Below are 27,230 nucleotides of genomic sequence, written 5' to 3' on the forward strand. Positions count from 1 at the left end.
GTCGATGAACTGAAGCAGAGGCAGTTACAAGCATTATTACAGAGGTGGAAATTGCTGGTCTTGGGAATGGGTCAGAGGTTCAACCTCAAAGTGGATATAGAGACAAATGGAGCTTGTAAGGAGGACCACAAGGTGGAGAGTTGAAATATAAAAGCAGCGATGTGCTTCTGAGACTTTATAAAGCTCTAGTTAGGCCCCATTTAGAATACTGGGTCCAATGTTGGGCCCCACACCTCAGGAAGGACATATTGGCACTGGAGCATGTCCAACAGAGATTCACACGGATGATCCCGGGAAGGGTAGGCCTAACATATGATGATCAGCTGAGGACCCCAAGATTGTATTCATTAGAGTTTAGAAGGTTGAGGGGAGATCTGATAGAAACTTACAAGATAATGCATGGCTTAGAAAGGGTGGACGCTGGGAAGTTGTTTCCATGAGACGGGGAGACCAGGACCCCATTAAAGGGGGTCAATTTTGAACAGAAATGAGGAGACATTTCTACAGCCAGAGAGTGATGGGCCTGTGGAATCATTGCCACGGAGCGCAGTGGAGACCAGGACGCTGGGTGTCTTCAAGGCAGAGATTGATAAATTCTTGATCACGCAAGGAATTAAGGGCTATGGGGAGAGTGCGGGTAAGTGGAATTGAAACATCCATCAGCCATGATTAAATGGCGGAATGGACTCTATGAGCCAAATGGTCTTGCTTCCACTCCTATGTCTTATGGACACTCGGCTTGGAAACAAATATTGGCCCAGCCAATGATGCCCACATTCCATGAATAAATTAAAAAGCAATATCTTGTACAGCTAAAACGTGAACTTGCTATTTTGTATTCAATTCCCCTCATAATAAATGATAAATTTATTTCTTATTTGTTGCCATACCCTGTATATCAACATTTTGTGATTCATTCACTAAGAAACCCAGATCTCTCTGTACTGGAGATAACTCAATTTAAATAACTTTTGTTTTACTGTTAAAATGGACAGATTTTCCCACACTAGCCTGACTTGTTCACTCCTTCATTTATATCCTTTTGTAGCCTCATGTTTTCTTCATAACTTACACTTCTTCAAAAGGACGCATCAGACTCTGAACATTAACCCTGCATCTCTCTCCACAGATGCCACAGGACCTGGTGAGCTTCTCAAGCACTTCCTGTTTTTATTTCAGATTCCTAGCATTCACAGTATTTCTTGCTTACTTTCCCACCTATATTTATGTCAACAGCAAATTTAACAACCATAACTCTGATCCTTTCATCCAAATAATTGACAGAAATGTTGATGGGGGAGGAGAAGAAAGGGAGATAATTGTAGTGAACTGTTAAAATGACTGAACAGACATGAAAGAAACTAAGCAACATACCATCATTCAAACCTCTATGGCTTAGAAGGCAGCTGGTATATTAGAACAGAGCCACCTACAATTTCAACTCCACATCCCACACCATCCTGACTTGGAATCAAATCACCTTGTTGACACGAGTCCAAATCCTTGCATTTCTTAACAGCATTCTAAGTAAACCTACACATTGTTCCCACCTCCAAAAGAGCAATTAGGGATGGGTAGTAAATACTGTTCTTGATCCAAAGCAATTAAAAGAACTGCCTGGGATGAAGGCAGACATGTAAGGAAGGCAGTCAGCAGCTGGGGAGAGGGAGCTATTAACATTAATAACAAGAATGAGATCAGGAAAGAGAAAAAAAAACTTACATTATATAGTGCTTTTCATAATGTTAAGGCTCCCATATGTTTTACTGCCAATTAAGTACTTTTGAAGACTTGCCATTGTTTTAGTATGTGAAACATGGCAACAAATCTCCACAGAGCAAGCTCCACAAACAGCAACGTGATAAGGACTAAATACTTTTTTAAAAAAATTAATTGAGCAATAAGGATTTGCCAGGACACCTGAAAGAATTTGCCTCAACTTTTAAATAGTGGAGGGGGTGGTCTCTGGTAGCATGCCTATCCCTGGACAAGGAGTCCTGGGTTCGACTGACCTGCTTCAGGTGGTATGTAGTTACGTCTCTCAACAGGTTGATTAGAAAAAAAATAGATTAAATTTTTAAAAATTAATGTGGAGAAGGGACCGTTGTGGCATGGTAGAAGTGTCCTTATCCCTGGACCGAGAAGCCCAGGCTCAAGTCTGACCTGCTCCAGAGGTGTGTCATAACATCCCTAAACAAGTTGATTAGAAAAACAGATTAAATTAAAAAGTTGGAGGACAGGCTGCATATGTCTTGGCTTGCAGTCCATTCAGTATAGGCACGAGATTATAAAGATATTTAAAACAATAAAATTAAAAGTTACACAGGTTTATTTGGAAGTACTAGCTTTCAGAGCTTTGTTCTTTCATTAGGTAACTAGTGGGGCAGGATCATAAGACACTGAACTAAATTATAGCAAAAGATCAGTGTCATGCAATTAGAATGATATACTGAATAAGCCGGCATTGTTGTTAAGCCTTCCATCTTTTAGAATGGGTTGCAAGTTCCAGTTCAATAGGATATTAAATACCAGAACTTCTTTTAAGTCACATTCTTGAGATAACTTAAGGTTTTATCATAAAAGTGACATCTCAGCTCAGACAACGTATTAAAGGTGTAAGGTTAGAGTCTGTCTCTATCCCAATCTTGAGTCAGACTAGTTCTATTTCCAAAGTAGGAACTTATAAATGTTATATGGATTAACTGCTTGTAGGTTGTATGCTTTTTGAGTAAAAATAGAAAGTAAGTATCTGCAAATGCAAATTCACCCCACAGACTTGTGTGCGCGTGCATTGAGGGGGGGCGGAAAGAGAGAAGAGAGAGAGACAGACAGACAGAGAAAGAAAGAGTGAGTGAGTGCACATATGAGTGCGCTTACGTGTGCACATGAGTGTGTGACAGAGTATAAGCCTGCAAGAGGGCATGTTTGTACATCTGAGAGGCAACGTATGAGAGAGAGAGAGAGAGAGAGAGAGAGAGAGAGGGGAAATGGTGTAGTGGAGCTATCTGAGTACCGAATTTGGCCAAGTTTGGTACCCGTGAGGGTGGCCTCAATCAGGACCTTGGGCTCATGACACACTACAGGTGACCCCACTATACTATACACACACTTACGCAGACCCTCTTTCATACACACTGTCTCTCTCAGACACACACACACACACACACACACACACCCAGACAGGCTAATACTCCATTCCGCGCGCGCACACACACACACACAAGTCTGAGAGGTGAATCTGCATTTGCAGAATTGTATTTGCAGATACACTCTATTTTTGCTCAAACAGCACACAACCTGCAGGCAGTTAATTCATATAATGTTTTATAAATTCCTACTTTGGAAAATAGAACCAGTCTGACTCTAGATTGGGATCCAGACAGACTCTAACCTCACACATTTAATAGACTGAGCTGAGATGTCAACTTTTTATTTTATAAAACCGGAAGTTATCTTGAGAATGTAAAAGTAATTCTGGAATTTACATATTAATGAACCAAAACCTGCAACCCATGCTAAAAGATGAGAGACTTAACAGCAATCTAGGTTTATTTAATAATTCGTTTTAATTGCATGACACTGTGATCTTTTGATATAAATTCTGTGTCTTATGATCCTGCCCCACTAGTTACCTGGTGAAGGAGCAGCGCTCTGAAAGCTAGTACTTCCAAATAAACCTGTTGCACTATAACCTGATGTTGTGTGATTTTTAAACTTTGTCCTCCCCAGTCCAACACTGGCACCTCTACACCAAAACAATAAAGCAATTCAAAAGTTATTTCTTATGGTGGAGAAATCCACAGGAAGTGTTAGGTTATTTAGATGTATTTTCGCATGCAAAGGATTGTGCAAATCTACAAACTATTGTGGATTTTTAGTAATAAGTTTTCAGAACTCTGGTTGACAGATCTTTATCAGGTAAGAGTATTAAGGAATACATATCAAAGGTACATACTAATGGAGTTGAAATCTAGATCAGTTCTGTTCTAATTGAATGGTAGATCAGGCCTGAGCAACTGAATGGCTAACTTGGGAACAGTCCATTCTCAACCCAGACCATTTTTAGGCAGCAGGGACAATCAGAAAGAGTCCTGTATAAGCAGTTTGTGTCACTGCCTAGTGTCTGGTTACTGGAACAAAAGATCAAATTCAAATTCAAATGCAGGCACTGGGTGGACATAAAACCTAATAATACTGAACCTAACCCTAATATCAATGGTTGTCAAGAACAATATTTACATTACATCCTTGAATTCAATGCCAGAGAATAGCAACTGCTAATGACTTTTAAAGAGCAAGCATAATGAAATCGAATGGCTACATTTGGATGAAAAGAATACATTGATATTTTTGAATCTTCAAATGACTCTTCAAAAAAAAAAAGCTTTTATACCACTATTCAAGGGCAACATGGTGACAGTGGTTAGCATTGCTGCCTCACAGGGCCAGGAACCCAGCTTTGATTCCAGCCTTGGACAACTGTCTATATGGAATTTGTGTATTCTGTTGGTGTCTGCGTCAGTTCCCTCCAATAGTTCCAGTTTCCTCCCACAGGCAAAAGAATGTGCAGGTTAGGCAGAATGGCCATGCTACATTGTCCCACTGTGTTCAGGGAGGTACAGGCTAGGTAGGTCAAGTATGGCAAATGCAAAGTCTACAGGAATAGGATAGGATGCTCTTCAGGGGGTCAGTGCGGACTCGATGGGCTGAATGGTCTCTATCTGCACAGTAGGGATTCTATGATTTTCATACATCATAATGTTTTACAATTTGTTAAGTCATTTAACAAGGTTTTGTCCCAATTAGAGAATCGGAAAATTTAACAGCAAATGTCTGCACAAATTTCTACAAAAATCTATATAACTGACTTAATTGCCTGAGTTAATGATGTTGGTTGTGAATAACTTTGGCCTGGACATTGGAGAACCATACTGCTCATCGTTAAATAATGTCAACAAAGATTCAATTCCTGTTTTGGCAGAGGAAGACCTGGGACCTGCTTCCCTGCTTTAGAGTGTGGATGGCAATGATAAACCACCATTATGAGAATGACTGAGAAAACAGCTCAGGATTAAGCATCAGCAGGCAATGAGCTAAACGCCTGCCTCTGGGGACACAGTACATACAAATGAATTTCAGAGAAATGCCCAAGTTGTGAAATAAAAATCGTAGCCACACATTCTTGTTGTGCACTGTTGTAATAACTGATAATTAGCAAATTAGTTTCTATTACTTTGTTCAATACAGCTAAACTTCTCACCTTAGATTTTGCTGAGTCACTAGTGGCTGAATCTAAAACAGACAAGATAAATAATGTTACTTTGTGTTACACACAATCTAATACAGAAATATTCACTGCAATTATGGAGCAAATTATAATCATAGAAAATTGTATGACTGCAATAGAAAAAAAGGGCACAGAGTGGAGAATTATAGCTCACTGAGATGAAAAGCAGCACAGACAGCCACCACCATGAAAGTATGCTGTGAAATTGTGGGTAAAACCAGCTCAATGAGAGGGATGGCAAAGGGACCCTGTTCTCATTAAAAAAAGATAAATACTAATTAATCATCAGTACTAATTAAACATCAGTACATATTAAACAATTTATTTTGTATCCATTTGCAGAACTCATTCTTTCATTTTATTAAAAACTAATTATGATTGTTATATGCATTATGCACTCATACCCCCTCAATACATATTTTATGAATTACATCTACTCAAATACCAGTTAACAGTCTAAGGGGTTTGCAACTGTAAAATGCCACATTAAAAGATACTATATGACCATTACACATCAAAGAAAAGTAAGGCAAACAATTGCAGAGTTAAACAAAAATGCACAGAACTCAAACACAAAAATAATCATCTGGCCTTTTTAGTTATAATGGAACTATTCCATACAAATTCAATTGAATTACTTATAATCCATCTAAGAGCATCTAACGTGGATTTAATAAGAGGGGCATGAAATGTAGAATGAAAGCTGCAAAAAGAGATTCACTATGGGGCAACAGCTGAGGCTATAAAATTATGAGAGGGGGCAGAAAGGGGCTAGCAAAATGCCAATTATTTTTGACAATTTATTTCAATATTTAAAACTATAGATTAATACTATTCCTGCAATTCACTTTGCAAGTCTGTGAGACAGACTAAGAGCTAAGCCCCCAGCCACACCCCTTTTGAAACATGGTTTATGCTACATGACTATAAAAACTAATAGACCATACCATGCTATTTCTCCTCAGGGTCTGCTTCAGAAATGATAAGAAACAGCAGAAAGACTTTAAGAAAGTAGTACTGGTCTTTTTAAAATAATCGTAACAGCAAATTTACATCACAGACGATAATTTTCCATTTACAAGAAACGGGGGTTTCTGCAGACTAGGCAGCTACAATGAGGGCAACAGTCCTCCTCCTTCCTACAGTTCCAGCTGTCCATCAGTGACATCACAGAATCCATCAGTGACATCACAGTGTGATAGACTCCTCCAACTTCGCCTGTTTCAAGATCAGTATTGTGTAAATGCTGGAAAAAACCCTTTAACACTCAGACAGGAGCTATGTGACAAAGTTGACAAGTTTGGGAAAAGAACATGCTGGGTTAGTAAGTTCGACAGTGAGTAGATGACACGGTCACACTAATGGACAAAAACACCCTCCAAATCGGCCTTGGTTAATGATATTGAAAGCAAGGTCAGAAGATAAAAAGAAATGGCAGAGCATACACTAAGAAGTATCACACTAAAGTACAAATTATTGTGCAATTTTAATAACAATTTATAGAATACGATCACAAAACTTGCACATTTTTATATATAAATTATCTAACATTTCTCTGATAAAAGCTCAGCTGGGATCACATTACTTGAATCAAATATTTCAAGTGCATTTATAGCTTGCTTGAAAGAATCAGCATCTCTTTTCTCACTCCAACTGCACTGTGCATTTCAGCATTAAATAAATACAATATTCATTTAAAGTGCTTTAGATTTCTATTGTTTTGTTTTCACTTGCTGTAAACTCAGTGAAATCATCAGTCCAAAATAAGAGTTATTTGATTCAGTTAGGTTAAGACAGGCTGGCAAATGGAAATTAAATAACAGAATGCAGATTTGACATGATAATTTAAATTCAGCTCAGGACATGACAAAAAAAAGTGTTACTATCCAACACATTCACACAACAGTTCCACAAACAAGATTAGACAAAAGTACAAAAAACACCATCCAGCCACAAAGTCTTAGCTCTTTACTTTTTAAGACTTCAAATGAAAAGCTAATTTTTCAGTTAGTATTGCAATAACGACCAATAAAGTATGTCACCACGTACATAATGAAATTGCAACTCCTGAAAACATTTCAGTCCTATGGTTAAAAAAATGTGCATAGCTCACTATAGATTTATATAGATTTATGTATAGAAATTCAATGTTACAGTACTATAAAAACCTTTTGTCTTTCAAAAAACTATATTCATGGATAACGAAGAACACTTATATAAATCATTTGAGGTTATAGTTGTTCCACAAAATACAGCAATATTTTCCCTCCCTACAAGTATTTGCAGCTTTGAATGGGCAAATACAAGCATTTCAATCGTGAGCTGTCTAGTTCTGTAGGAAGCTGGTCAGTAACAATGACACTGTCTGTTACCGGACTCTGTAGTGTCTTGTTCAGGCAGTTACCTGAAACATCTCCTGGAGTAGTTCCTGTTCTCCCAATGTTGGTTAGCAAATGATCTATGTTTGGCACTGGCTGTGTATCAACTGTGCTTTCTTCCTGGACTGGTGTCTACATTCACAAGAGTAAGAAGATCAGAAAGTTGTTTTCCTTTTACTGGAAAAAAAACACACCAGTAACCCAAGTCTAAATGAATACTAAACTTCTACATTGGTTAATATGGTAAGATTGTTACTTGCTAGTACATCTCCATCAATGAAATACCCCAGCCAAAGTTTGAAAAGGTAGGTTGCTTGTCTTTTAAAGCAATAACTAAACCTTGAGTGATTGTTTATTCCACAAATAAGTAAATTGACAGCTGAGAAGGGCCGCTGGGGTATTTATCATCAGAAGTCCACTTTCATTTGTCTTCTAAAAGCCAACTTTCCAAAAATTAAATTTAGCATTTTCTAATGCATTTGGTATTGAATTCTGCAAAGACCCACTCCCTTTTAACAAATAGAAGGATATTTCCATTACTATGCTAAAACTAAACTCATAGCATGCTGACAAAACAAGATTTCCAATAGGAAACACATGGCCAATTAGCAAAATAACATCTTTGGTTTTGACAACTGTGCTGAAATTAAAACCAGAAAAGATAAAAATGTCAGTTATGTTATTTAACTCCATACTAGGGAATGACAGCATTTACACATGAAATGGAAAATATAGATTTTTGAACAAATTTCACGAAGATGATTATATGGCTGTGGGAAATGGGGTGGAACTAAAATAAGCTTTGAAATATACTATACATGCTTGCTCACTAGCTTGCAAACTCATTCTCTAGCAACAATAACATTAATAGAGACATTCTAATCCAAGTTTAGATATCAAATAAATCAAATTTGAAATGGGGGCTTTGAGATGGCTGCTAAATCAATTTATTGTACATGAAAATGCACAAATGCACCTTTAATTAGAATGGAATTACTAATTTGGACAGGATATGCTCTCTGTTTCCAAATTCTTTTGAAAAAATCTGGCACTGATATCGTGCAAATTACAATTTCTCCAGCCCAGATGTGCACTGTATCAAGTTTTAAATTCTTTCACCTATTTAATGTAGATCAAAGCAGTGATCCCAATTGACAAGTTTTAAGGACTGGTTCTAATCCTGGAAACAACTCTGTCTTTTCAACAGACCATTTATAAACATGCAAGATTGATTGACAGTTTGCATAGTGACAATGCTGCAGTGAACTGCTTTGCTAACAGCATAGCCTCCAGGAAATTAGCTAGAAGGAAGGTCTGATGCACTATTTCTCAACTGTCTCACCAATAAATTCATAATTTTCTCCAGTCTGGGGAAATATTTCAGATCCAACATGGTATTTAATGATTATTAAACTGTGGAGCTGATTATCAAGCACTCACTTTCAAGATGGTGGCTTACCTTCCACATCTCTCTACTCCATCCCTCTCACACCCCAAAAGCATTAGAACAGTTGTTTATAATTATATGATGTTTCTTTGTAGCCAATGTTAGATAATGATGCCACAAGTAGCACCAGGATTGCATTTCTTATTAACTTGCTACAGATTTTGCCACCATGATAAAAATTAGGCACTTCGAAACTAAGTTTTATAATGCTTGTAACCTTTGGCTTTCAGATTTTGTACAAGTCATTTTGCTTCAATTGAAGTCATGAATCACAATTGTTTGTAAGTAATTCTTCCAAAATAATGACAGTCTGTTTAATAAAAAGCTTACTTTTCTCTCACAGTGAAGCATCACACATTGATAATTAATACTGATGACAGGAAAAAGATCAAAGCATGGCTTAAAAAGATGCAGCAAGGGATTTCATTTAGATTTCAGTTGAGAACATGTACAGTAGAACAAGCAGATTTTAATAACCTCATAACTCAATTTATTATTCATATAAAGGAAGTTATTAGCTTTATTAGGCTTTGTAATTTCATATAATGCATATAATATTAATAAAAATTTCCTCATCCCTTTGCTGTACACAAAATCAGTGTTCTATTGTATCAATGTGCATTTAAAGGGCCAGTATGATCATCTTTCTGAATAATGCTCATTCAAATTTGGAAAATTAGAAACCAAACCAATGAATGCTGCAAGTTTCTCCCTTAACTGGTCTAGCACATCTTCGTTTTGTTCATATTGCCTTTATATTTACAAACAGCAGCACTGCAACTTTGAATTTTTAATAGATCTTGTACTTCCAAACTTGATTTATTTATAATGACTCATATATACCAAACCAGTCAATTTCAATATCATAACATTTATATTTTTAATATAGGTACTGAGGGAACATTACATTGATTGAAATTCAGTTTTATTAGCTTGCTGTCACAAGTACAACAGTGTGCTGTGTTAAAAAGAACAAAATAAACTCATCTATAATAAAAACTACTAACAAAAAAAACCTTGAAAAGAGTTACTACAACCATTATTAAAAATAAGGATACTGAGTGGGATTGACATCAGTTCCAGTTTGTTCAGTTGTACATCTTTAGGTATACCTTGAAGTTATTACTACTTACGGTTGCGTTTTCATCACCTTCTTCAGTGAAAAACCAGTCATACTGAAACGGGAAACCAATTTTTATTTTAGTTTAATTGCCAATTCAAAAAAATCTTTAGAAGTCCAATTATAACATTCAGTAAAATACATAAAATAAACATACATGTTGTATTAGTGTTTCCACAATTTTGTACTGATCCGGCATATGCGTAACCATGTGCATCATGTTGTCTTCTGATGTTCTGACGAGGGTTGGACCAAATACAATGGCCAGATTTCTGGGCTCCATCTGAGGACATAATACTTTTATATATTTCAAAGCAACAAACAACATGAAAGCATTGCAGCACAATATCATGTCACACCAATTACACATTGAGATTAATGATAAATGATTTGTTGAAAATCACAATGTATGCACTTCATAATTTGAAACATCATTAGAAACAAGGAAGTACAATTACATATCATTTAACATTATGCCATGGTTAAGTGAGTTACATTGCGAGATATTAATTTGTTCATCAGCACACCTTTCAGCTACAACCCTGACATCTATCCCATGAGATGCAAAGCTGTGCTGGTGTGTACACAAAGCAGTACAAATCTCATCAGGTCAATTACAGCTTCAGTCTGCTCTCAAACATCAGTAAACTGATGGAAGGGGCCATCAATAGTACAAGCAAACAGCACTTGCCGAGCAATAACCTGTTAAGTATTGCTTAGTTTGGGTTCTGAAAGGATCACTCAGCTCCTGACTTCATCAATGGCTGAATTCAAACACCGACAAAAGAATTGCGCTCCAGAGGACAGGTGAAAATGATTGCCCTTGACATTAAGGCTGCATTTAACAGAATATGGCGTCAAGGAGACATTGCAAAACTGGAGACAATGGGTATCGGTGATAAGTTCCCCAATGGTTAGAATCTAAGCACAATGGAAGATGGTCATGATTGTTGAAGTCATCTCAGCTCCAGGGCATCTTTGGAGGAGTTCCTTGGGGTAGTGATCCAGGTTCAACCACCTTCAATTACTTCCCTCCATCATTTGATCGGAATTGGAGATATTTACTAATGATTGCACAATGTTCAGCACCATTCACAACTCATCAGATACACAAGCAGTCCAACCCCAAATGCAAGATGATCTGGATTGTATCCAGGCCTGGGCTGACAAATAGCATATAACATTAGCATCAGGTAATGACCATCTCTAACAAAAGATAATCTAACCATTGCCCTATGGATTTCAATAGTATTATCACTGTTGAATCCTTTACTACCAATATCCCAGGGGTTACTATTGACCAGAAACTGAATGGGACTGGTCATATATATACCTTGGCCACAAGAGCAGTTGGGAGGCTAAGAATTCTGCAGTGAGTAACTTACTTCTTGACTCCCCAAAGCCTGTCCATCATATACAAGGCAGAAGTCAGAAATGTATCTGGATGAATGCAGTTCCAACAACACAAGAAGCTTGACACTACCCAAAACAAAATAGCTTGCTTAATTGGACTAACATTCTCAAACATTCACTGCCTCCACCACTGATGCATAGTAGCAGCAGTGTATACCACCCACAGGATGCACTGTAGAAATTTACCAAAACTCTTCAGACAATCTTTAAATTCCAAGGCAAATACCACCAAAAAGAACAAGGGAAGTTGATACATTGGAATGCCATCACCTGTAAGTTCTCCTCCAAGCCACTGACCATCCTGAATTAGAAATATACTGCCACTCCTTCACTAATACTGGATCAAACTCCTGGAGTACCTTCCTTAACAGTACTGTGGGTGTACCTATACCAGATACACTACAGAGATATGAGGCAGCTTACCACCACTTTCTCAAGTTCAGTTAATTAGGGATTGGCAATAAATGCTGACATAACCAGTGAAACCCATATCCACTGAATGAATAAAAAGAACATTTTAAAAAGTGAATTCTAATCACTGGCAACAAGTTGACCATCATTGCTACAAGTCAAATTCTCAAGCAACAGAAATCACATTTTAATTTTCACGTTTTTAAAAAATATACACAAACATTCAACGTATTGATGAATCTGAAGAGATACCTTGTTCTTTTCAGAGTTTTCTGCTACTGTTTTCAGATGTGCAGAAAGAAATTTTAATGTTTCGTAGTGATGATCTGGTAAATCTCGGATCTGAAATAATTTCAACATCAACAAAAAAATGAGTATATGGACAACAGGTTTAATATTAATTATATATGTAATTTAATGCCAGTCATGAATGAGAATTTACCAATTTTTTTAGGGTCCTGAGTCTGTCCACTGAATCCTCTTTTCTGTTGGCTTCTATGAAGTCAGCATATTTGTCTGTAATAGATTGTTTGAGGGTGTCAATTATAAATACACAGTGAAATTGGCAACATGGTGCCAAAGACAATGCCTATATATATTCTTTGAAGAATTCTCCAATTTTGAAATCATCAGACTATAGTAAATAGGAATTACACACCCTGTTGTGAATTTGTGGGAAAGGTCGTAATAGTCTGGACCACATTTGATCAATTTTTCCACAGTTGAAATAACAATTCCACCACAGAAAAATCTCACAACACCCGGTTATAGTCCAACAGGTTTATTTGGAAGCACTAGCTCTCGGAGCGCCACTCCTTCATCAGGTGATGAAGGAGCTATAACCTGGTCTATAACCTGGCATTGTGCCATTTTTAATTTTGTCCACCTCAGTCCAACATTGGCTCCACCGAGTCACGAATCCCAACACATTTTCTTTAGAAAGCAATTCACTGAACTAAAATTAAGCTCAAATTGTAAATTCAATAATCTAATTGGATTTTGAAAGTAAAAGAGTACTTGAATGACTCTTCAGTTGAAGTGCTGCATTACCTGTTTCAGAGTAGGAGCTTTACTTGAACCTAATGGCTATTTTGCAAAAATAATTGATTAAATAGGGCTTTTGGTAACTTAAACACTAAAAAATCAAATTTCTTCAACTAATTTCTGATTAGAAGTAGTCTATGAAAACATTTGTTTTTATTAAGGTGAAATGAAGACAAATATTACACGAGAATAAAATAGTGGTGCATTACTTTTAAATTTGCAGATAAACTTGCACAACTACACAATGTAGTAGAAAACAAACACAGTGAACACATGAAAAGACAGAAAGGGAAAGGGAAATGTCCTACTAGCCCAGTAAACAGACTTGATGCTATTAAACACCTTAGAAGGTGTTGAATGTAATTGACATGAGCTCAGCTCATTGATTGCAGAACTGACGGTATACCCATTTTGTGCTGGAGGGAAAGGTCTGATTTGACTATACAGTGTCAGGTAACTAACAGATCTCCCTCAGGATTCAAGACCCGGGGCAGATATCCCACTTGCCAAGGGACAAGGAGTGTGTGTGCGTGAGAGGAAGAGGGTAGAGAAGGCATAGGCAGAGGCGGAGTTGGCTTCTAGCAACCAGTCCTCTATTCCATTCCTGTTCTCTCAATCAAGCACTCGGTTATTAAAAGAGTTATCCCCCAAGAAACTTCTGCAGGTTGTGTCACTGCTGTGTAATAAAGGCTAATATACTGTTCTACTTGCCTGCTGCACCTGCATTTAACTTTCAGTTACTCACTGATGGAGAACCCAGGTCTCTTTCTACACCAACATTTTCTAACCTCTTATTATTTGAGAAATGGTTTACACCTCTTTTTCAAACAAAAAGTGATAAACTCACATTTTATTACATCTGCCATGTTCTTGTTTACTCACTAAGTCAATCCTCACATCCAAGTTTTTTCTTTAATTTAACCTATTTTTCTAAAATACCTGTTCAGTGATATTATTACACACCTCTGGAGATAATGAGACTTGAATCCCCACATCAAATCCATTGATATGTATAATGAACATGAACAGCTGAGGCCAAAGTACTTGTTATGATATCCAACACTGACCAATAATTTTGTCTTGTCACAGTCTGCCAAGGAAGGATGACCTGTTTAATCTACTGTTTCTGTCAGTTAACCAATCTATAATTCATGCCAGTACATTAGCTTCTTTCCCATGTGTTTTATTTTGCCAAAATGTGTCATGGAAGATTATCAAAAGCTTTCTCAAGGTTCAAACATATCATAGCCACTGACACCCCTTCAGCAATTCTAAGCCTAATATTGAGTCATAGAGATGTACAGCACGGAAACACACCCTACAGTCCAGCTGGCCCATGCCAAATCAGACATCCTTAATTCATTTAGTCCTACTTGCCAGCATTTGGCCCATACCCCTCTCAACCCTTCCTATTCATATACCCATCCAGATGCTTTTTAAATGTTGTAATTGTACCAGCCTCTACCAGTACCTTTGGGAACTCATTCTATACACGCACCAGCCTCTGTGTGAAGTAGTTGCCCCTTAGGTCCCTTATAAATCTTTTCCCTCTCACCCTAAATCTATGCCCTCTAGTTCTGGACTCCCACAACCCAGGGAAAAGACCTTGTCTATTTACCCTATCCATTCCCCTCATGATTTTATAAACCTCTATGAGGTCACACCTCAGCCTCTGTCACTCCAGGGAAAATAGCCCCAGCCTATTCAGCCTCTCCCTATAACTGTCCAACCCTGGCAGCATCCTTGTAAATCTTTTCTGAACCCTATCAAGTTTCACAACATCCTTCCTATAGGAGGGAAACTAGAATTGCACATAATATTCCAAAATTGGCCTAACCAACATCCTGCACATCTGCAACTTGACCTCCCGACTCCTGTACTCAATGCTCTGACCAATAAAGGAAAGCATACTAAACACCTTCTTCACTATCCTATTTACCGGCGATTCCACTTTCAAAGAACCATGAACCTCCACTCTAAGTTCTGTTTGTTCAGCAACTTTCCTCAGGACTTTACTATTAAGTGGATAAGTCCTACCCTGATTTGACTTTCCAAAGTGCAGCACCTCACATTTACCTAAATTAAACTCTGTCTGCCACTCCTCAATCCATTGGCCCTTCATGACTTTCCTTAAACAAACACCAGTGAGAAGACTAATAATAATCAAGTTAGCTTTTAACGGTGACTGAATGTACCTATCAGACCTCCATATGCAGAACACCAAGGCAATAGTATTTGATTGTGGTGTCCCTGTCAAATACTTTACTTAATACACATTTAGAAAACTGCTCGTATCCATGCTGATTAACTGAGGCTTTGAAAAGCTTCAAAAGGAGATCCCCAACAATGATGCACAATTTAAAACTAAGAGCATTTATATCATTAATAAATCTTTATCTGAACTGCACTCAACATTAGGTCAAGTGTCCTCAAATTGCAGAGGTGAAATAGGAGTTTTGATCACCTAATGACCAATTACTGAAATAACCGCTGGAATTAAAGAGGCTAAATGCCATTGAATGGAATCATGGAATGGTTACAGCACATAAAAGAGGCCTCACCCAATCAGCTGCTTTCTCTTGCCCTGCATCACTTAAATGACACTTCCTAGACTGCTTCACTACAAGTTCTGGAGTTCTGAAGAGGGGTCACTCAACCCAAAATGCTAACTCTGCTTTCTTTCCAGAGATGCTACCAGACCTGCTGAGCTTTTCCAGCAATTTCAATTTTGGCTTCACTACGATATCTACTGTTGGATACTCTTCCCAGAGTGCTTGACTGCAATGCTGACTGTTGGACACTCCCTTCCCAGACTGTTAAGCGGCAATACTGTTCCAGAAAACCCTTTCTCGACTGCTTCACTGCAATGCTGCAACAGGACACTGCGATTCTGAAGGTGGCACATACTCCTCCCCAGATTGCTTCATGGCAATCTCTTCCCAGACTGCCTCACTCCAATGCTGACTGTGAGTCATCTCAGTCTAAATTCTGTTTCATCAGTTGCTTGTCTTCCTATGCTGAGTAATGAACTGTTCCCAATCCTCAGGTTGCCATTTCCTTCAATCTAATGCAATCCATAACTTCTTTTGTTAGTTACAGTTTCCTTACTGTTCCCTTTGAGTGTCTGTACTATAGTGGAATGGACATCTATTGCAGACAATGTACAGGTCATTCTGCTATAACGCAACAGATGTGTTCCTCTGCAACTTCGCGCAATGGGAAACCGCTGTAGAAATCACACTGTAGAAGACCTTGCTATGGAAAACCCGAAAACAGTCACCATGCAAACTGAAGACAACCGGTATTACTGTATGACCCATGTTACTGGGTCTTTAATTTCTTGATATAAACTGTGCTCAACATTACCATTGCAGTGTGATGGACTATTAACATCAAAATATAACCCCAAACTGATTATTACGTATTATCAATTTGCAACACACTCTGCACCTGTTAGCTACTCACAGACACGTGCTGTCACAATCTCTCAGTTCTGAAAAAGCAGCTCTCCAAGAGTACTCTTCAACTTTGTAACAATAGTTCTTTGAAAGTTGCGTCACAGGTAGACACATTGTTAAAGCATTTACCATGCTTGCCTTCATTGCTCAGATCATTAAGATGAGAGGAGAAAGGTTTAAACGGTGACTGATTTAATCAAATCATCACTCTGGAAATTGTTGTTGTTTTTTCATTAAAAGAATGGAAATCAGGTATTTTTTCATTCACCCTTTCAGCAACTTACTAAGTAATTTCTTGGGTGTTTTTGTTTTAATTAGCAGAGGGGTTTGACCTTTGTATAGTAACAGTATGTACCTGAACCCCTGGGTTTCTCCATTTGACAACATTATTCAGGGTACTTCCATTAACTGTACAAGTCCTGTCCTTGTTTGTTTTAACAAAACGCAATACCTCGCATTTATCCAAATTTCCCACTGGCCCAATTGATAAAGTTTCTTTTGTATACTTAGATAACCTTCTTCACTGTCCATTATACCACCAATCTTGGAGTCATCCATAAAAGAAAGATCATAGATTTTATTTTAATTTTCCTATGTAGCCCCTGTAACCATCAATATCCTTGCACATCAAAATAGAAGAAAAAAAGACAACAGTCAGTGATTTACTCACCATTTGTGAAGAGGGGCTCTGGAAGTTTTCTGAAGAAAGATTTCAGTAAACTACTGATAACATTCAGATCACGCCATTTCTGTATTTTAAAACATTTTAAAGGGAAACAATTTTATATCTGTTAATTTTAAAACACATTAATACAAATATTTCCAAAGGCATTCAAAAGCGACGTGTTGAAAAACCTTACATCATCCAAAAGATCAATATCAGTCACTCCCTTGTTCAGCTCCTCTTGTAAGCTCGAGATAGCAGCATTATTTCCAGGGACTCTGTAGATTCCAGTGTACTCAAGTCCTTTCTCTTCAACTAAATTGCAGCAAACTTCAACTATCAGTGGTACATACTAGAAAACAAAAAATGAAATAATTTTTTAAAGATGCCACACAATGTTTCTATTTGTATTTAGTCCAAGTAACAAATTGACAGGCTTTAAAACCATTTCAGTGCTACTCAGTTGCACTGTGGTTCCCTTCCACAATTCTTCATATATTAAAGTCTGAATATTGCTGAAAAGAAGTTACCAACTTTAAATTACCATAAATTGCAGAATACATTAATTTAAGACCATAAGAATTAGAAATAGGAGTAGACTGTTCAGCCTCTAGAGCCTGTTCTACTCTTTAATAGGATCGTGGCTGATCCAACATTCCTCATTTCTTCTTTCATGCATTTTCCCATAATCCACATTTATTGACTGATCAAGAATACATTGCAGCTCTAAATATATGCAAGGACTCCACCCCCACAGCTCTCTGCAGCAAGAAGTTCCAAAGGCTCAATCCTCAGAGAATTATTCCAGGACTTTGCCCTCTGGTCCGAGACCCAATCATTTGTGGGAACATATTATTTGAAAATAGTACTTGCTTACTATTATTACTATGAAAATACTAAGTGATGTCCAACAAGAGATGTGATTCCACAATTAGACAAGACGTGCTCAACAATCTCAACTATGCTGAGAATTACACCAATCAATTCAAGATTATCAGTCAGGCTCACAGCATGACTCGCTTACACATATTTACATGTCCTTTCCTGCAAAAAGAAGGGACATGCCCAAACATTGCACCTTTATAGCTTTAAAAAAAAACTTAGATAACAGCCATTTGATATCACAGAGCTTGTCAGAGTCCATTTTGCCAACCAATCAGCACCGCTTGTTGTATTCTCTCTGAAATTTGGTATTCTTATGCTCTGTCCTGATAAGTGTCTTTAAAAATGTCAACATGGTTCATTTCCCCCAAACTAGTACTCAAATTCTGTACTACCAGGGTCCATTCAATATTTAACTTAGGCGATCTAGAATTTCTTTTTCTGTTCATGATGCTAGCAAAAGCACATTTATTCTTAATTTATAATTACTCCAAGGTGATGCAAGAATATTTTTTTGCCAAACCCTGTAGTCAATGGTAATGACGTCAGTTCTGATAGAAAAACCAAGGCAGAATCAAGACCATCAAAAATAATTACCATGCTAGATTATCACACAATATCCACAGTCTTCTGTTTTTGCATAAAGTTAATTTACATTACGAAGCCTTTTATTTAATTCACTCATGGGATGTGAGTATTACTGACTGGACGAGTATTTATTGCTAGTTTGTAGTTACCCTTGAGAAGGTGGCGGTTGGCTGCCTTCTTGAACTGCTGAAGTCCATTTAGCGTAGGTAGAGCCACAATTCTGTTAGGGAGGGAATTCCAGTGACAGTGAAGGAATGGCAATATATTTACAAGTCAGGATAATGAGTGGCTTGGAAGAGAACTTTCAGGTGGCGTTTCCATATATCTATTGCCCTTATCTTTCTAGGGAGGAGTGGATATGAGATTGGAAGGTCTCAGACCATAATATACAGGAACAGTACAAGGCCATTCAGCCCATCGAGTCAACTACCCGAATGAACTCCACGGCCTTCTGCAGCAATGAGTTTCATGGATTCATCACTCTCTGGCTAAAGAAATTCCTCCCCATCTCAGTTCTGAAGAGCCATTCCTTCACTCTGAGGCTGTGTTCACTCTATCCAGGCCTCTTAACATTCTGTAAGTTTCATTGAGATCCTCCACACTCTTTCTTCAAAAATCCATTGAGTACAGACCCAGAGTCCTCAATTGTTACTCTCACAAAAAGTTCTTCTTTCCTAGTATCTGGGCCAAGTCCAAGGCCAGCACTTTGTTCCTTAAATACCTAAGGATCTTTGGCAAATTTCAGCACTACACTCCATGGATGGTACACAATTAAGCAGGTTGCTTTGTCCTGGATAATGCCAAGCTTCTCGAGCTGCACTCAGCCAGTCAAGTGGGGAGGATTCCATCACACACTGTCACTGTATTTACTTGGCAAGTCCAGTAGAGCTTCTGTTCAATAGTAACCCTCAGGATATGGACTGTGGGGATTCAGTGATGGTAATGCCATTGAGGGTCAAGGGACAGTAGTTAGATTGTCTGTTATTGACAATGATCACTGCCTAGCATTTGAGCAGCACAAATGTCACTTTTCAGTCCAGACTTGCATATTGTCCAGATTTTAGTGCATCTGAACATGGACTGCTTCAGTATCTAAGGAGTCAGAAATAGTGCTGAATATTGTGCAATCATCGGTGTTATGGAACAGGCCAGACCCCCTCAAAACTTTTCAAGAAGGTAGCCCAGACCCTAACTTTGCTAGTTGTTTTAAGCAGGTGTAAAGTGGACATTTCAGGAGGGATGCAGCTTGTCAAACCATAGTTTTAAACAAAACAGAATTTATTTACAAGATTACCAAATGAAACAGAGACAAAAGAGGACAGAATACTAAATAACTTAGCAGAAGTGAGGACTGCAGATGCTGGAGATCAGAGTCTAGATTAGAGTGGTGCTGGAAAAGCACAGCAGGTCAGGCAGCATCCGAGGAGCAGGAAAATCGACATTTCGAGCAAAAGCCCATCATCAGGAATGAAGACAGGGAGCCTCTGGGGTGGAGAGATAAATGGGAGGGGGTGTGTGGCTGGGGAGAAGGTAGCAAAGAGTACAATAGGTGGATGGAAGTGGGGATGAAGGTACTAGGTCAGAGAAGAGATTGGAGCGGGTAGGTGGGAAGGAAGATTGGCAGATAGGACAGGTCATGAGGATGGTGCTGAGCTGAATAATTTAACTTATAATCTCAACAGATTAAATCAGGTTAATGATGCTGCTCCCAATACTTGCAACAATCCCCATAACCACCCCTTGGCACAAAAGGTAAAATCAAACACAGGGTCTTTCAGGAGATATGTCAGAGATGGCAGCATGGAACACCCTCTTCTGTGTAGCTGTTTCTTGGATCAGCAGTCTCAAAACTGCCTGACTGCTTTCAGTAAATAGCCAGACTGCCAAAACCAAATCAAACATGAGAAAGGTGAGCAGAGAGACCTGGACACTCTCCTTTCATTGTACAAGTGCTTTTTCTAAACTTCAAAGCCTTTGCCTGAGGCAGTAACTTTTAGCTATTAAGAAACAGGCCCAAAAAACCCTCCAAACTTAAGACTTTTTGGATTCTGTGTATTTTGCGATCTCTCTTAAAAAGTCAAGGACAACACAACCTTATTAAAAGAGCACCATCACCACATTGGCAAACATCCCATTTCTAACCTCATGATGGAGAGAAGGTTATTGATGTAGCAGTTGGGAAGCCAGTTTTCAGGTTAAAAATGCAATAAAAATATGGAGCGAGATCTTAATGAAACTCTTAGATGGTTGCCGATCAGATGTACAACCAAAGATAATCATTAGGGCTTGGTCCAAATCCTGATGCATGGATATACTTGGGAAGTGCACTGAAAGTTTTAACTTTGAGGGATAAATCCTGTGTGCCCCGGTTCCTCTGCATTAGAGTAAGAGACTCTGGCAGTTCTGTAGTACTTACACTGATAGGCAATGGGAATTGTTAGATCAAAATCTAATCTTATATATGGGCACCGACACAACTGACTTCTTCACACCCGTTTCCATTCAATTATACCATCCTTGTCTTCATCCATCCACTATCATTCAGACTGGATATCTAATATTATTTAATATCCAAAGCCACGAAAGAACGGTCCATCTCATACTCCCCAAACTTTGAGGGAGTTCCTAATGGATGATGTGCTGCGAATTTTTGTGCAAAGAGCTCAAAAGACACCCCATCCCAAACAAATGTGCAGCAGATTCAAATCAGGAACTTTTCAAGTGCAGTGGCAGTCTAGCTATCATTGCTGCTCTTCAAAAGATCCAGGTCAATGTAAAAAAAGTCTCCCAATTAGGAACACATTTAAACAAAAAGTCAGCATAAAGGATCAGAACTGAAGATAGTTTCTAAGATACCATTAAGACGGTAAGGAAGGATCAAAGAAAATTGGGAGAAAAAAAAACAACACCAGGTGGTGCATTTTGGGAACTTAAGGGAGATTTGAGAGAGTAGAATTTGCTGCCAGTCCAAAATGGGCAAACAATTATGTTGCCTAAGGCTCCAATTCGGTGCTATAACTATACTGGTACTTGCTGGGGGCTCCAAGCCACACTGATGGGGCCACAACAATGACAGACCACAGTCGCAGCTGAGCTTAATCCAAGTACAGAGTATTCACCTCTAACCCAATAGATTTTCCAGTCTAGATGCAGTTTACCTATTCAATGCTAGCAAGACATTTCTGACTTGCCAAATCCAAAACCAACTTGTCATAGTAGGACTACAGAGGATCTTGTAGCTGATGTCATTTGACTAGGCTTCAAGTGACACCCAAATAGGGTAATACCTTGGAGGCTACAAATGAGAAATCCCTCTCTCAAGAGACTGATGCGCCAATCCCACTCCTGGACAAGTGCAGACCCAACGGAAAATCTAACTCAAAGAGGGGTTGGGAGTAAGAAGTTTTGAAAAAAGAAATGCAAATGGAAGGTTGCAAAGTTAGTCCTGAAAACATGAAATGTTAAAATGAATGGTTATTATTTGTATCTTAGGATCAAGAAGGGAAAGTCCAAGACAAAAGACTACACCAATGTAGAAGAATAACACACTAAAAGTTAATAGTGAAAATAGACTATAAATCAGATGACGTCTATGAATGTAAAAGTATTAGAAGCAACTCCCCAATAGAAAAACACTTGAAATTTTCCCACTTTGACCAATTGCGATGCAAGATGCAACAAGCTGCGTAGATTGAATTACTTCCTTCTCTCAAGGGCAATGGGAGAGATTAAAACGACTGAATAATTGCACAGGCAAATTTGAGAACAAATGTTGTTGCGTGTGTGTGTGCGCGCGCGCGCGCGTGTGTGCCTGCGTGTGCGCAAATTGCACGCATGTGGGAGGCCTAAAGCCACAATGATATTTATGGATTTAGGTGGAACTAAGGGTATTAACTAATTTGAGTTTCACAATTTTCTATGCCTAAATGGTTGAAAAGGAGTTCAAATGCCCAAAATAGGGGTAGCAAAATGTTAGTGATCCCATTTTCAAGAGAATCTATGAAACAAATAATGTCCTTTGTAGTAAGATACTGTTACTTCAGTCATTAAAACAAATTAAAGTTGCACTTGCACACCTCATGATTCTTCACTGGACTCAGCATACCTTATTGTGAAGAGCTGGTGGACAATCGTCTAGCCTGACACCAAATGTTCCACCAGGACCTGGTTTCTTTTCAAAGGTTTTCCTCATTATGCTAGGAATGCCTCTTCGCCATGTTCCCTTGTCTTTTGGTGGACTTGTGTCATCTGAATGGCAAAACAATTTTCCATTGGTATGATTACATTGGAAAAAAGATTATTCGTCAACAATTGTAACATTAACAGGAATTATCTAAAATGACAATAGGTTACAATTATTGCAGGTTTAATTTATTGTTTAGATCCTTATGAAAATAAATAACTTCAGTAATAATACTAGCTATGCTCTTGGCGGTAATAAAAATGTTTATAATCAACGTGCTTTCAAGTAAGTGGTTAAATTGCACGCACACATTATTACTTGATGAATTAACATATTTGGTACATCTTGTTAGTTCATCATAAAGGTTCAAAACCTTTTCAGTGAAGATTCCTAAGTGATGCACAGCAGGTGCTACAACACAACCTCAACTAAGTCAGTTGTATGGCTTGCAAAACTTTACCTAAATTTTCATTTAACCAGTAATGCATTGAATTTTAACTAATGAGTTATTGGTCTCCCGTACAGAAATAGGCCATTCAGTCTTCAAGTCTGTTCCTCCAATCAACAAGATCACAGTTGATTTGGGTTTCAAATTCCATATTCTCATCTACTTTGGATACATCTGAATCCTCTGCCTATTAAGAATCAATTTACTTCTGCCTTAAAAATATTCACTGACATTGTCTCCTGAGGCAGAATTCCAAAGTTGTACAACACTCAATAAATTCTTCTGTCCTAAAAAGGCAATCTTTAATTTTTTGAACAGTTTCAGTTCTGGATACATCCACAAGAGGAAACATCCTTTTCACATTCACCAGGACTCCCAACTTCAATCAAATCACACTTCACTCTTCTAAACTCCAACTGAGACAAACCTAGTCTGCAAAACCTTCTTGTCAAGAGAAAACCCACTGAGTCTAGGTATCGTTCAATTGTTCTGAAGAGCTAATATCAAGTCCAACATGAACCTTTCTCCCTTGGGGACACCAGCATCATAAACAGGAAAGATTGAAGGAGGTTAGGAGCTTCTGAAACAGTGTGAAAAGCTCCTACTTTGCACAACATTTTGTAGCACACAATGTCTCCAGGTTCCTCTATATCAACAATGCATGTTACTCCTTCAAAGACGTGCAATAAATTTATTAAATATAATTTCACTTTCCCAAAATCATGTTGATTCTTCCTGATTATAGAGTTTTTCTCCATGCCTGGCTATACGCTTCTTAATCATTGACTCTTAACTTCCCCATGACAGACATTAAACCAATGAGCTGTATCCCGAGATCCTTTTGTTGCCTCACTCCATTCTGACTAAATATACCATCTCACGTTTAATAATATTGAAATTCACTGACTAAATATATATCCATTCTGCAATATGTCTCTCTGGATTTTGTTGTATTCTTCCTTTGCAGTGACTAAACCTCCCACCATAGTGTCAACTGCAAATTTTTAAGTTGTGCTTAAGACATCTTTTGCTAATATTACTGCAATACCTCAATATAAAAGCAAAGTATAACAAGAAAGAGCTAGTAGTAGAAAAACATAAAATGTCTTTCAAAGTACTATATTTATAGAATAGCACAAGTTAAATGGACAAGTTAATTTCGACCAATTTACCAGAATCAATCTATTAAACTTTTACAAAGTAAGCACCAACTTAAATTAAATGAATGTACAGTAGAGAATTTTTTAAAAGGAAATCAGTATTTAACAGGTGTGATTACACAATGAAGTATTACTTATAAGTTTTCTTTCCAGCTCTTGCTTTGGAGAATGTGGGCTCTTTGGATCAGTTTTGGATCCCAAAAAGGTCTGTCTAATACTGAGTGTCTGGCGAGGTGTTTTAGGAGATGGTTCCGTCTTACTGCCAGAAGTACTGAAACAAAAGATATTCCAATTAACGGTCATTTTATTAGATTTATTCTGGATGTAGGTTTGTTCACTGAGCTGGAAGGTTCATTTTCAGACATTTCGTCACCATACTAGGTTACATCATCAGTCAGCCTCCAGATGAAGCACTGGTGGTATGGCCCGCTTTCTATTTACGTGTTTCGGTTTCCTTGGGTTGGTGATGTCATTTCCGATGGTGATGCCATTTCTGTTTCTTTTTCTCAGGGGGTGGTAAATGGGATCCAAGTCAACGTGTTTGTTGATAGAGTTCCGGTTGGAATGCCATGCTGTCAACATGCCAAATAACATCACCACAGGAAATGACATCACCAACCCAAGGAAACCTAAACACAATAGAAAACAGGTCATTCATCCAAAGGCTCATTGATGTTACCCAGTATGGTGATGAAACATCTGAAAACTAACCTTCCAGCTCAGTGATCAAATGTACATCCAGAACCTCAACCTGAGCTACAAATCTTCTCAATACTCATTAGATTTATCGCGTATATACTTAAACACTCCTAAACTAAGACCAAAATTAGATTTTCTTCCCTTCCCGATATCATGATCAATGAATTTCAGATCAATGTCAACAATAAGTATAGTACTCACTAGTTCCCAACAATCCCTGATTGAATATGTAACACCAAAGGAGAAAATTTGGATCTCTAAGCACAATATATGATGTACCATCTGCTTAGATTTTTTTCTTAAAATTGGATGTTGGTACACTCTGAAATCACAGTCTAAGCAAAGGATATCAATACTACTTACTTCATCATGGTATTGTATTCTTTAATTTTTCTGCTAATTAAATCTCTGCTTGTAACTCCTGTGTCCTACAAGTTAAAACAAAGCAAGTTTGTTTTGTTTCTGCAAATGGACATTTGTGCATTAAAATTACATTCAATAGGTTGTAATAAAAAATTACAACTGACAAGTTCTTTTAAGAGTGCATTACGAAATGAGGACTTATAAAGAGGATAATTCCACTTGCATGGTTTATTTTTAAAGGAAAATGATGATCTTGCAATTGCCCCAACATTCCTAAAACTCTACCATAGTTTGGAGTAACAGCTTTAATCTCGAGTCTTAATCAAACCATATAAGCTCAGAGAGTACATAAAAGCAAGGGAGCTATGACAGTATAATGCAAGTACAATGCAAGATATTTTTGACAGCAAAAAAGGATAAACCACTTTATATGTTGCATTACATGGGTGGAAAATGGACAAGAGTAAGTTGTTTTTATTTTCTCATTCGATAATGGTGTCACTGGCAATGTCAACATTAGTTACCCATCACTAATTGACCTTGATCGAAGTGTCCAGCTAGGCATTCTACAGTAAAAATACAGCCATTGTTCTGGAGTTCATGTGGGTAAGGGTGGCAGATGTCCCTCCCCAAACCAAAACAGATGTGTTTTTATTACAAATTAATGACAATTGGCATGATCACCATGAATGAGACTACCTTCAAATTCCAGATTTTTTAAGTAAACCAGTGCCTTTTATACTTCCCTACTGTTACTACCTTTGTTTTCAGTCAGAAGTCACACAACACCATGAAGAAGGAGCAGTGCTCCAAATCTTGTAATTTCAAATAAACCTGTTGGACTATACCCTGGTGTCATGTGACTTCTGACTTTGTCCACTCCAGTTCAACACCAGTACCTCCACACCATTTCTGTTTTGATTTATTGATTTTGAACAGAAAGACAATCTTTTTTTCTCTCTTGATTATCACACTCTCAAATTAAATATTGAATTAACCTAACGCACACTCCTCCCAACAACTCTTTCTATTTACTTCTTGATCCTGAAATCCAATTGGTTGATAAGATACAGCTTTGCCTCACCTACATATCAAAGTCTCAGACGCTCTGTTGTCCTTCTGGTGCTGTTATTGCCTTGCACTTTCAGCAACTAACAGCAAATACATTTTGCTGATGGACCCAGGGGAAAGTGTAATTAGGCATACAAGAAATTCATATACAATGAGCAAATGACTCACTCCTGCAAAGTCCAGTCTTTTCATCTATTGTTGTGCAATCTCACGCTCAACTAATTAACACCCAAACCCTTGGGAGTGAGAATTGTATCTATGTTTGTGGATTTAAGATAAAATATCACCAACTAAGCTAAGGTGAAGTTGAACATGGCAGTTGAAAGGACTCAATTATATAATGTTGGTCTAAAAATGATTGAAACAAAATAATAATGATTCTACTGTAAATATATTGTAACCTGACAAAATTCAAAATTATAATACATTATAAAGCACTGAAGATTCTTTTGCAACAAAATTTAGGTAAATGTTGCATCCAGTTACATTTATGGACTTTTATGAAATATTGCTTGCCAGTTAAAACAATGATTGTTATTCAGTGCCATAATTTTACATAAATTTAAATAAATTATGGCTGCTTCTGATGTAAAGTACAAATTAAAGTTGAAACA

The 27,230-nt window shown here is 37.8% G+C and overlaps 1 protein-coding gene across 4 annotated transcripts in view; it reads right to left on the minus strand.

Annotated features, from left to right (window-relative positions):
* LOC140480713 (rho GTPase-activating protein 21-like) overlaps positions 1 to 27,230 on the minus strand; it is a 232,140-nt gene that overhangs the window by 6,795 nt on the left and 198,115 nt on the right. For 2 of the 4 annotated variants that reach the window (XM_072575976.1, XM_072575977.1), the window contains 11 exons: positions 25,546 to 25,610; positions 24,618 to 24,754; positions 22,798 to 22,940; positions 17,419 to 17,574; positions 17,229 to 17,307; positions 12,499 to 12,572; positions 12,309 to 12,398; positions 10,390 to 10,515; positions 10,246 to 10,287; positions 7,692 to 7,797; positions 5,261 to 5,292 (listed from right to left, as the gene is read on the minus strand). In XM_072575976.1, the coding sequence (XP_072432077.1) occupies positions 5,261 to 5,292; positions 7,692 to 7,797; positions 10,246 to 10,287; positions 10,390 to 10,515; positions 12,309 to 12,398; positions 12,499 to 12,572; positions 17,229 to 17,307; positions 17,419 to 17,574; positions 22,798 to 22,940; positions 24,618 to 24,754; positions 25,546 to 25,610 (1,050 nt within the window). The other 2 variants (XM_072575979.1, XM_072575978.1) reach the window with 2 other exon arrangements.

This window comes from Chiloscyllium punctatum, chromosome 8, assembly GCF_047496795.1.
Source record: "Chiloscyllium punctatum isolate Juve2018m chromosome 8, sChiPun1.3, whole genome shotgun sequence".
NCBI lineage: Eukaryota > Metazoa > Chordata > Chondrichthyes > Orectolobiformes > Hemiscylliidae > Chiloscyllium > Chiloscyllium punctatum.